At 33.5% G+C, this 11,595-nt stretch overlaps 1 protein-coding gene and 1 long non-coding RNA gene across 5 annotated transcripts; one reads left to right on the top strand and one right to left on the bottom strand.

Moving 5' to 3' along the window:
• Positions 1–260: 260 nt before the first annotated feature.
• On the top strand, positions 261–5,772 carry LOC103838034 (equilibrative nucleotide transporter 3). The gene is made up of 8 exons (XM_033279655.1): positions 261–2,749; positions 2,818–2,922; positions 3,010–3,165; positions 3,237–3,380; positions 3,464–3,569; positions 3,657–3,829; positions 3,930–4,367; positions 4,822–5,772. The coding sequence occupies exons 1-8, from the start codon at positions 2,708–2,710 to the stop codon at positions 4,933–4,935; spliced, it is 1,278 nt and encodes a 425-aa protein (XP_033135546.1). The 5' UTR covers positions 261–2,707; the 3' UTR covers positions 4,936–5,772.
• LOC103838033 lies at positions 5,616–11,359 on the bottom strand. 4 transcript variants are annotated; one of them, XR_004451243.1, is made up of 9 exons: positions 7,477–8,876; positions 7,232–7,363; positions 7,056–7,129; positions 6,787–6,967; positions 6,567–6,684; positions 6,371–6,483; positions 6,182–6,277; positions 5,706–6,107; positions 5,616–5,630 (listed from the first exon to the last, which is right to left on the bottom strand). It is a non-coding gene; the product is annotated as an uncharacterized LOC103838033 (long non-coding RNA). The 4 variants fall into 4 exon arrangements; XR_627027.3 differs by lacking the exon at positions 5,616–5,630 and adding an exon at positions 9,750–11,359 and having other exon boundaries at positions 5,823–6,107; positions 7,477–9,661; XR_627030.3 differs by lacking the exon at positions 5,616–5,630 and having other exon boundaries at positions 5,823–6,107; positions 6,182–6,266; positions 7,477–8,074.
• Between the last annotated feature and the right edge of the window lie 236 nt (positions 11,360–11,595).

Genomic DNA, 11,595 nt, shown 5'->3' with positions numbered 1-11,595 from the left:
AGGAAATGAAATAATACTTGCTTCACTATTTTGGTAGATTGATAATTAATATAGTTATAAATAAACTTAACATTATTTGTTAAAAGAAATTTCTTATACAAGTCAAATATATATTAATATATCAAAAATTTATAAAACAAAAAAACAAATTATATTTTTTTCAGTGGGTTAATAACGGTCTTTTTGATTTTCTGATATTTTTACTATATTCATTTTATTATATTTTGTCCCACTATATATGAGTTACTAGATCTTACGGTTCGACCACAAGTCTGATTCGGATATGAAAATTCAATGAAAACATTGTACCTGACTGAAATAATAATAATAGAACAACTTTTAAATATTTTAGATATCTAATAATAAACAGAAATTCATTTAATATTTGAGTTTACGGCCACCAAAAAAATACCCGCGCTTCTTAAGCGCGGATCAAAATCTAGTCTTCTCTATTAAAAGAGAAGTACTATTTTTATCCACCATAAAAAAGTCACAATAGGTCCATTTCATTAATAACATAATATAACATAATAATCAATAAGAATATTATAATAAATCTATTTTAACAATAAATTTGAATCTTATTTTTAGTTATAGAAAAATCTGCTGAGAAAAATCTAACAAAATCTTACTAAGCTTTTTAAATATTTTTTAATTAAATAATGTTTAATTAATTTCGTAATTAATGATATAATTTAAATTAATATTGATTAAATTTTATTATAAAACAAAAAAAGTTCTATGCTACTTTTTACAAATTTATAATTATAATCTGTATTATATTAAAGTAGAAGTATTATATAAAAATATGAAAAAATATATTAAACTGCTAAATTAACTTATTTAATTTTTTAGAAAAGCTTTCATATATAAATTATCATTTAACATTAAACGGGTTAAAATAAGTTAACTACATAATATTTTATACCAAAATAAAGTTATTAACATATGTTAAATTTTATTTCTACAGCTATATATTTTTCAAAATATCATATGTTGAAGAAGATTCTTAATTTGATTATTTCAAATTATATATTAATTATACCAAACTTGAAAATGTAATAACAATTAATAAAAGAGTAAAAGACATAAACAAAATCACTATATATTAATAAAATAATAAAAAACATAAACAATAAAATTTAATAGTTATATAATACATTACACTAAAATATAAATCATATATATTCAAAAATTGTATGGTAATGTCAAAGTTTATAAAATGAAAAATTTCCGCACGAATGTGCGGGATAAATTCTAGTATTAGTTTAATTGGTATGATGTAATACATACAGATTATAATAAGTTAATGATCTTTTGACTGAAACATAATAGAAACGAGATTTTGTGATGTTAGAAATTTTTTAGTAATATCAAAAGCCATAATAACCATAAAAAAAATTATTAGTACTTTAATGTCTGTTTTCATAGTGCATTTATCACTAAAAATTAATATAATTATATCATAATACCTATTTTATTAAAAAATTAAAGTATATGAAATAGTAAAATAAGTAGGTGTTATATATTTCGAGTAAAACAAATCAAAATATCATTATTCCAATTTTTGTTTCTTTTTTAAGTTTTTCTTAAAATGATCGTATTTTGCGTGTAATGTTTGATATGTTGTTATGTTCTCACGAGAGCTGCTTCCCAGTTCCCACATTCGGAACGGAATCAATTGCTCTGCTCATACTCTGCTTCACTCGGATAGTCTAGCTATTCAACTTGCAACCAATCCGGTCTTTCACGCACATATAAAGCATATAGAAAACGATTGTCACTTCATTCACGATGAGCTCACACGATGTACGATAGTAACAACATATGTTTCCACAAAGACACAGTTGGTGATACAATGACAAAAGCATTGGGAAAGAAAGAGTTCGAAACTTTTCTCTGTAAGTTGGGTGTGTTCAAAATCCACACTCCACTTTGAGGAAAGGTATTGAGCCTATTGAACTATCAGTTTTGTAAAGCTTGTTGTATATTTTAGGATTATCGTTATATATGTATACTAATGTAAAGGAGACAGCCTCCTTACGAAATCAATAAGGGAGCCATTCATAACTTCTGAAGTTTCTCGAGAAGTCAAAACTAGCTATCCAAACCCTAAGAAAGTTGACGGGAGGAGCCAAAACAAAAAAAAACGCCAAATACTAGAAAAATAGATGATAAACAAAACGGCCAGAAACAAAACCAAAAAAAAAATAGGCACGGTTGGATTTCTTTTGAGCTTTTGACTCATTTATTTGGCTTGTATTATGGATCTTCAGTAAAATATCAGATGACAAAAAATTTATGAATATTTCAAAAACAAAACAGAGTTGCGGTCCCATTTTCTCGATCACATATATAAGAGCAAAAAGCTTACAAACTTTGGATTCTTTAATCTCTGTTTCTTTTCTTTCTTTTTTTTCCTTCCGAGTCTTATTATATCTACTCAAACCTTAAGTCACAATTATTTTGACAGATTCATCTCCACTATTTAAGAAGCTTGTTTTGAACTACATGAAACCTTTGCCTGTAACAAAATCAACAACCCCGTTGACTCTGAAAAATCCTCAACTGCTAAGTTCAAAGTAGGTTATATGTAGCTCTCTCTTAAAACAAAGAAGAAGAAAAAAAGCATCATCTAGTGTTAGATCTAGTTCTTGATTCTTAAAACAGGGTTATATTCTTGTGATCTCTCTAAAACTATTTGAAAATGGCTGATAGCTACGAGAACCAAGCTCCTTTGAAGCTTCAGGTAAGTTTCCACAAACCCCAGAACTGAGATCCAAAAATCCTGTTTATATCTGAATATTTTATAAACAGGGGAAGTTTCAAGCAAAGGTTGTTTGCTGTATTCTTGGAATCGGATCTCTCGTTTCTTGGAACAGTATGCTCACTATTGCAGATTACTACTACCAAATTTTCCCGGTTCGTATCAGAATTGGTTTTTGAAAACTGATGTTTTCTTTCGGTTTATCTAAGAAGCCGCAGAAAACTTTTAATGTTTATTTGTAGGATTATCATCCCTCAAGGGTACTAACACTTGTATACCAACCGTTTGCGCTTGGAACCATCTTGATTCTTGCTTACCACGAATCAAAAATCAATACCAGGAAGCGTAACCTCTTTGGTTACATTCTATTCACAATATCCACGTTCTTGCTAATAATCGTAAGTTGTACGCCCTATAATAAAACATGATTTTGATTGTGGACACGAGACTAAAATAGAGCTCAAAACAGTTGGATTTCTTAACAAAAGGTCACGGTGGAATCGGACCTTATATTGGTTTATGCGCAATCGTTGCTTCTTTTGGCCTCGCGGATGCTACCGTCCAAGGAGGAATGATCGGCGATTTAGCATTGATGTGCCCTGAACTCATCCAGGTTTATCAACTTGCATCAGATTTCAAGATCTCGGTTTAGATTAAACTGATTTAGTAGATACACATCTTCTTGATTCTTTGTAGTCATTCATGGGCGGTTTGGCTGTAGCTGGCGCACTAACGTCAGCACTTAGGCTAATAACTAAAGCAGCTTTTGACAACTCAAACGATGGACAACGGAAAGGAGCAAGTGAGTTTACCATTTTTGGAAAGATTTTAATTCCCAAACCCGATAACATTTCTTGCTTTGCGATTTTTTTGTTTTTCCTTTTGGCAGTGATATTCTTAGCAATATCAACATTCATTGAGTTTCTGTGCGTGCTGCATTACGCGTATGTGTTTCCAAAACTCCCCATCGTTAAGTATTATCGAAGAAAAGCAGCTTCTGAAGGTTCCAAAACTGTTTCTGCTGATCTGGCTGCTGCTGGTATCCAAAATCAATCTGATGTGGTAACTTTAGATTAATCAGAATTATTTATCTTTTTCCACATTCTGATTCTCAGAAACTCTTTCTTGATACTTGTTTTATATTAATCTCTATTCTTAATAGCTTCTTGATTCTTCTATGGGGACTGATGATGATTCCAAGAATCAAAGACTAAGCAACAAAGAGCTATTGCTTCAAAACATAGACTATGCTCTTAATCTAGCCCTCATCTATGTTTTAACATTGTCCATTTTTCCCGGGTTCTTATACGAGAACACTGGACAACACGGGCTAGGCCCTTGGTACACGCTTGTCCTAGTAGCGATGTACAATTCCTGGGACTTGATCGGGAGGTATACGCCGCTGGTGAAATGGCTCAAGCTTGAGAATAGAAAGGGTCTCACAGTTGCTGTTTTGTCACGCTATTTCCTCATTCCTGCGTTCTACTTCACCGCAAAGTATGCTGATCAAGGATGGATGATAATGCTCACTTCTGTTTTGGGATTAACTAATGGACATCTCACAGTTTGCATTCTCAGCGCAGCTCCTAAAGGCTACAAGGTAAACTATTTTAACCTTTTCCTGCATAAAGATTACAGATTTAGTTGTTCATTTTTGTTTCCGTTGCTTTTGTTACCAAATATCATTGGAAAAAAATAAACGAAAATGTGTCAAACGCTAAAATTTGCGTTCTGCTTCCGTATACATGTTCAAAATATATTATGTGAAACGTTTTTTACAAACAATGCAAATATAAAATACATATGAAAATAACTTTTACTGGCGTTGGCGTTACACTTCGCAGAAACTCTATAAGAAAACTAAAATATTATGCTTTCGTCAAGTCGTATACTAGTCGTATCTACAATTTTGAAAAAGCTTAAATCTAGTGTATGCTTTGATGTAGAGAACAGTGTGTTTTAATATTCAAACACAAATGCAAAAAGGAAAATAAGAATCAATCTCATATTTGTTGGGTTTTGTAAAAATAAAAATTGATTTTGCTTTTGTGAAGGGTCCGGAGCAGAATGCATTAGGAAATTTGTTGGTGATTTTTCTGTTAGGAGGAATATTTGCAGGAGTTGCTTTAGATTGGCTATGGCTTATTGGTAAGAATGATGCTTTTTGACTACTCATAAATATTCCAGCAAATTATTCACCTAAGTAATTGGACTTTTTTTACTTATTTTGTCTTATGAAAAACCTAAAATCCATTATTATTTGCTTGTAATTTGGAAGTGTTGTTATCCTTGAAACCAGAGGATATTTAATTACACTAGATCCCATGTCCACGCTACGATTATAAATTTTAAATATACTAGGGGGGTGCCCCCGCGCTTGCGCGGGGTCGTTGACGTTATTGTTACTTTATCTAAATCTTTGGACGTGATGGTGTGTTTGTGAAGTTGTGTTTTGCTGTTTGATCTTAAAACTTGTATTTTGGATAAGGAGGAAGATGATAGTGAGGTTAGAAAATTAGTTAGGGATGTTATTTAAATTTTATTCATAGTGGATGTCTATTGTGTATCTTCGTATAATGTTATATGGGGCTATATCTTATGTTTGGTCTTTGATGGTTTTTGTTTATTGTTTTTGATCGTGGCGTATCTGTAAGTAGACTTAATTTGAAGCTTTAATTTTATTGTTAAAAAAATGCGCAGGTTTTAGATGCCATAAAGTAGACTTTGTAAAATAACTGTTTGAGAAAAAGAAACTTGAGAAGAAACTGACTGGAGCACGAGGATGTTGTTTTTGGAACTCCTAACAAAGCCAGGTGTTGTTTCTCTTTCTTTGAAGCGGGAGTGAGAGATTGTTTTTGTCCTCCTGCAAGTCATGTAAGAGTGTGTTTAAAACTCATAAATTTAGTTTGATGCTGCTATCAATTAATCAATAAAAAACCTCGAGATGAGATTGTTAACATTTTCAATCTTGATATCAAGTCGACGATAGTGTTGCTATGTGAACATATACAAATGCATTAAGTTAAGAACATGCTTATTTTCCAGAAATGCAAAAGACCCGTCAATGTTCCCTTTATTTAAAATCCAAGCAACTCTTCTCCTGTTGGGAGATAGTTAGCAGATAATTCAAGACACAACCAAAGATCAAAGCAAGAAAAACATAAGAAAATAGTTATTTCAAATGGGCGTTTGCGGCTATTCCTTTGTCCTCTTCAAAACCGGGCAGCTTGGCTTCATCAACACCCATTGCTCTCTTCGCCGCATCAACCATGTAACTGGCAGATACTGTTGCTTGTCCAGGTTGAGCATCCACGAGTGGAGCTTGGCTGCTTCTGCTACTCTGAGACACAGTTGGACATGTGTGTCATTTAAGACCAGTGCGAAAGAGAGATTTTTAAAACTTAGATTACCCACCTCTACCTCAGTGCCAGAAGATATCTCCAATGAAAAATGTGTTACTTCCCACCTAGTACTTCAAGGCAGCTTGGTAGCTCCTATCCTGCATCGCCACTTACATCGGTAATATGTTTGAGGATCGAGGGTCAGAGTAAGCGTAACAGTTTTTAATCGCAAGCTAAATGGAGTGTTGGAGTAAGAACAAACCTCCACAAGAACCAGAGTGGCTGCATCTTTCTTGCTGAGTTTTGTCAGCTCCTTGTCGAGACCACAAACATGGCAAGTTGCCTTAGTTAACAGCCAGTTAAACAACACAGAACCTGTAAAGTAGGTACGTTAACTGTGGACGTGTATTTAAATTAAGGTATTTCTTTAGATATGAGCCAGGATGACCACTTACTACCTGATGACACCGGTGACGTTAGGAGAAAACACCTGAGCGAAGTGAGGGACTGGAGAAACACAGCTATGCCAAGTTGTTTGCAAAGAGAAGATTTTGTTTTGCAATTTATACGTCCAACCTGTAAACAAAAACTTCAATAATGTGTAAACAACCAAAACATAAAACATGAAGATCAACCCTGTTCACAACAAAGCCAAAACTCAAAAGCACATGTTCTTACCTTTAGCGCTCCTTGAAATGACTGATCAACTTATTCTACTACTGTTTCATGCTACTGGGTCCTCCTTTGAGATGGAATTAAGATAAGACAGCAAAAGCCTAGTCATCCCTTGGTCCATAATTACACTCTCATATCTCCTCCACCCTTAGATACACGCATGGAAGATTTGGAATCTGCTCACCTAAATGTAGCAAATATATTTGATGTTGAAACAGCTAATAGGAGTTTTAAAATGCAAATGGTGAAACTATATGAGAAACATCGCATACCATGAAACACAAAGAAGCGATCCAGGGACCGTTATGACTGAATATCTTCTGAGACCAGTTATCCAGCATCTCCTCTGTGATAAGAAGAGATCACAACAATATTAGGAGATGAGTAGAGGAAATGCATAAAATTCAATACTTTGAAAATCAAAATATATAAGTACAGAGGAGAGTACATGGAATATCGATCCATCTTTCGTCCTAAGACACATATCGGAACATAGACACATATGGGAACATATCCATCCCATGACCAACAATCTTTGATTTTTATTTCTTTTTTCCATCGCTATCTCTAGATTCATCAGCTACACGATATAAATGATTGTTAAATCTCGTTAACAAACCAGCAAAAAAAAGTTTTTTGAAGGAAGCCAAGAGATGTTGAATTTTCAGGAACAAAGAGAAGAATAAAGCTTACATAGGTTCACATCTACCAAGCTGATTAATCGCATAAACGAACGAACGCCTCGCTAAGTTTTAGTAGCCAAAGCACGCGATGTTAAATGTTACTGGCACTGCGATGAGTTTCTCACACTGAGCTCCTCAGATGAAACCACCCGATGATTTTGGATATCTGTTATCTCTTGCCTTGGAACATACCCAAGATGGGAACAGACGTGAAGGTACACGATGAATATAATCCAATCAAATAAGAGCAAATCAGCAATCCAATAATTTGAGATCTACAATTCAAAAATTGACACCACAGAATAGTGATCTACAGCAGCAGATCTCAATCAGAATCAGAGTAAATCAGTGATATAAGAATATGAGATTCAAAATTATCGAGAAGAATCTCACTCTCATGTTCGATTTCTGACTTACTAAAACGATCACAACATGAACTCAATCAAATTGATTGTGGAGTTCTGGATCGAGAGAACTGAAACGATGGTGAAGAAACGGTGAAGACGAAGAGTGAGAAGCGTAGAGCCTCGTGTTATCTGTCTTGGGTTGAATTTTTTTTTAATTGAATTGGGTAGCAAAGCCCAATACTAACCGACGAAGCTATCGAAACACAGCAGAGCCCATACGAAAGCAAGAGCTTCGTGTCTTTTGCCAGCGTGTATTATTGGAATGTCTTGATTGATCAAATATATTAGCCTACGTGGACATGTTAGAAACACTTCATATTCACCTTTTAGTATAGGTTAAATTTATTTATAATTATTATTAATATGTGCATATTTTTACTTTGTATTTAATTTAATTTTAATGTTTAATAGTACCTTTAGTAGTTTTTTTTCCTACTTTTTGCTTTCTATAAATTTGGAATATTTCTTAAAAATTTGGTATATGCACAACTTAGCTTTTGATCTTATAATATGTCTACATTTTATGAATACACCGAAGTTGGTGTTTAAACCCGCTCATCTTTTATGTCATGGAGAAGCGGATTCAAAAAGAAATTTGATTTGGAGCATATAGCCAGTTTCATGTAAATAATGTTTGATTTAAGTGTGTATTTATATATAATGTAGCACTAACTAACTATAATGGAAACAAAAAAAAGCCACACTGAATACTAACTTTTATTCACTATTTTCGATTAGTTATAAAATATGTAGCAGGTGGTAAATTAAATTGCATTTTGTGTGTGTTTTTGTTATAATATTGGTTTGCAATGAATTATTATTTGTAATCGTTTATAATAGTGTATCCTTTTCTTTTTAAATGTTTATCTTTTGGTGAATAAAGAGCATACACTTATTTACGAAGAGGATATATTTTAACAAAGAATATTATTTTTATTTTAATAATATTATAATTCTGGCTGCAAGAATACTATAACATATTTATATATATGAGAAAATGCAGTTTTGAAATCAATAAATGTCACATTTTATTTTTCTTCTAAAGTGAATGTTCATGTACAGTTATGTACTGTATTTAATATGATATTTTTACTTGTGAAGTTCATATTCTTCTAAACCACCGGATACAACTTAATGTTCAGCAACTTTTAGTATTACTAGGGGGCTCTCCTCCGCACAAGCGCGGAGTGCGGAAATGCTTATAAGATTTTGGATTTCCGTGTAGTATGAAGTCGAAGTGTGTTCAATGACGTACAACCTGAATGTATTCATGCTTGAATTATACCAGTTGATTATTTTCTAATGTGTAAACAGCCGTCCAAGGTACTTTATTAAAAAATAAGATAAAATTGCTATCAAGTTGGAGCTTGGTTGCAGCAAGTTTATAAACAAAAAGCCAAACATGGAAATTAAAAATAAAATGGAAATAGTTAATTAGTGTACAGTTTGTAATGCACGAAGATAAATCTTAGTGGGAACTAAAGCTTACTACACTTCCAATTTTCATTCACGGTAGCGTTTGTAACTCTTCTCTTCTCCTCCAAAGCTGGGTGGTGTTGGTTGATCCACGGTCGTCACTTTTGTGGCCCCATCTACCGGATCGCTTGTAGAAACAGATGGTTGCTCACTTTGGCTTACCACTTTTGGAGCTCTGTTGTTACTTTCATCCTGATATGAATATGAAGTTTTTTCTAGATCACATCCATCCAGGTTGATCATTAGGTTCAAATAGACGTCCTAAAAGTTGCGAAAGAGGCGTCCCATAGTGATACATACATAACGACAAAACTGTAAGGAGATATGATGAAGATGATTTTTAAGTTCAAATAACTGTTCCATGGAGATAAGGGAAAGGTGATTATCAGGTTCAAATTACCTGAGAGGCCCGACCAAGGCCGAGATTGTCAAAGGTTGTGTGCTGTGCAAAAAGTTCAGCGGAAATTCCATCGGAGGCAGCCATTTGTAGAGGAGTGGTTGAGGGTTCGCATGAAGGAACTCAGCTGTAAGTACAGCTGTAAGAGCAAGGAGACTGTCAGATTTAAAACTACATAAGATCTGAATCCGTGGAATGAAACCAAGATTATGAACTATTCAGTCAAACTCGGAAATAAATCAAATCAAGATTAAGAATCAGGTTTGAACATGTGAAAACTTGAGCATAGACTAAGAGAAAAAGATTTAACCGTTGAACAAATGAGTTTCTCAGTGACTAAGTAATGCAAAACATCCGAGTTCTTGAAATAAAGACGAACATGAAGATTCTCATGTGAGAAACTATTCAAGTTAAATATAGTAATAACATATGTACCTTTACAGCTTAATCTGGTTTGTTATCTCTTCCAGTTTTCGAAGACTTTATTTTTATTTTTTTACCCTGAATCCAGTTTTTGATTTCCTACAACGAAAAAAGAAGGTTATGTAGGAAGATTTAAAAAAAATCATTGTCGAAAGATATGTCTCATATGAAACATGATCGACACTCTGTGTCCTGACATCAAAGACATGAAGCTAGAGCTATGTTCCATGGTTATGATTGGAGTTGCAGACAAAATGGATACCAAAACTGCATATAGTTTACCTCCTCGGAAGTGATATCATTGTTGTTCAAGGTCATCAGCCAGAAACTTGGAACTCTTTTCTCTTTGATGTGTAACGCATGGAAACATGTTAAATTGTTTTTTTCTTTCCAAAATATTAAAGAGAAAAAAAAACAGTGTTCCTCAAGTTACCTTATGCAGTTTCTTCCTCTCCTGGTCCATCTTCGTATCTCTGGAGTTGGTTTGCCATTAATAGTTCCATTCACAATCTCAAGAGGAAGTTTAAGATCTTACATATATATACACCATACTGGTGCTGATAAGTAGATATAAGAAAACGGGAGTACACAAATGCGCATCGTTTTTCATTGCTTAGATTTATTGGTTTTGATGTTAACAGATGAAATAATATGATCCCACATAAAACTTTGAATTTCTCACTAACAATCACTTTGGTAGAGGAAGCCTGATACAGATTTTCATATGTGGCTTCTAAACAACACAATCAGGCGATGAGCCATGTGTTAATGCAATTAGTATGGGGTTCTGATTCTTGAAAAGAGAGAATATATGAATAGTAAATAGAATCCCACATGTTTGTAGATGAGCACCGTCTCTACACCAATCAGAGACTTCCCATTGCGTGTTGCAGTTAAACTTCCAAAAAATGTATGAGCTTGAAGATAATTAGGGTCTCTCCCAACCCGTAGCAACATCGGTGAAAATCATGGATGCGATATCTTATGCTTTTTCTTATATGCAGAGTTGATTTTATAGTGGGAAGCTCGGGGAAGGTGAAGAGAACATTTGTTTGGTATTGGGAAATTAATGAAGAAAATAATGAAGCAAGGTTGATGATTCATTGTCGTGGGAAAAGGCGTTTCACCAGAGAACGCAAAAACGGTAGCCGTTAGAGTTTCCTTTGGCAAGGCGGAGAAGAAAGAGAATTTGGGCCGCGAGTCTAAATTGGGCTTCAAAATATTTTTCATAAAACTCACGTTTAGTGTGCTGATGTATAACTTTGATTGGCTATAAATATTTGTGCTGATGTGGCATGCTTAGAAATCCTCTAATTTAGCTGATTTTATATAGTAGAGATAGATTCTACTAAGATGGTATTATAGATTCTACTGATTAAAACCATGATAAAATAACTTCTCATTGTGATCTTTAAATTTATAATAT

Source organism: Brassica rapa, chromosome A09, assembly GCF_000309985.2.
Source record: "Brassica rapa cultivar Chiifu-401-42 chromosome A09, CAAS_Brap_v3.01, whole genome shotgun sequence".
In the NCBI taxonomy this organism is placed as follows: domain Eukaryota; kingdom Viridiplantae; phylum Streptophyta; class Magnoliopsida; order Brassicales; family Brassicaceae; genus Brassica; species Brassica rapa.
The sequence above is the reverse complement of the archived record's forward strand: the minus strand, read 5'-3'. Positions and strand labels throughout refer to the sequence as shown.

Excerpts from the sequence above, each read along its gene's own strand:
- LOC103838034 (XM_033279655.1), top strand. The coding sequence starts at position 2,708 with ATGGCTGATAGCTACGAGAACCAAGCTCCTTTGAAGCTTCAG. Across the intron at positions 3,166-3,236 it reads CCACGTTCTTGCTAATAATC|TTGGATTTCTTAACAAAAGG; the intron begins GTAAGTTGTACG and ends AGCTCAAAACAG. Across the intron at positions 3,381-3,463 it reads TGTGCCCTGAACTCATCCAG|TCATTCATGGGCGGTTTGGC; the intron begins GTTTATCAACTT and ends GATTCTTTGTAG.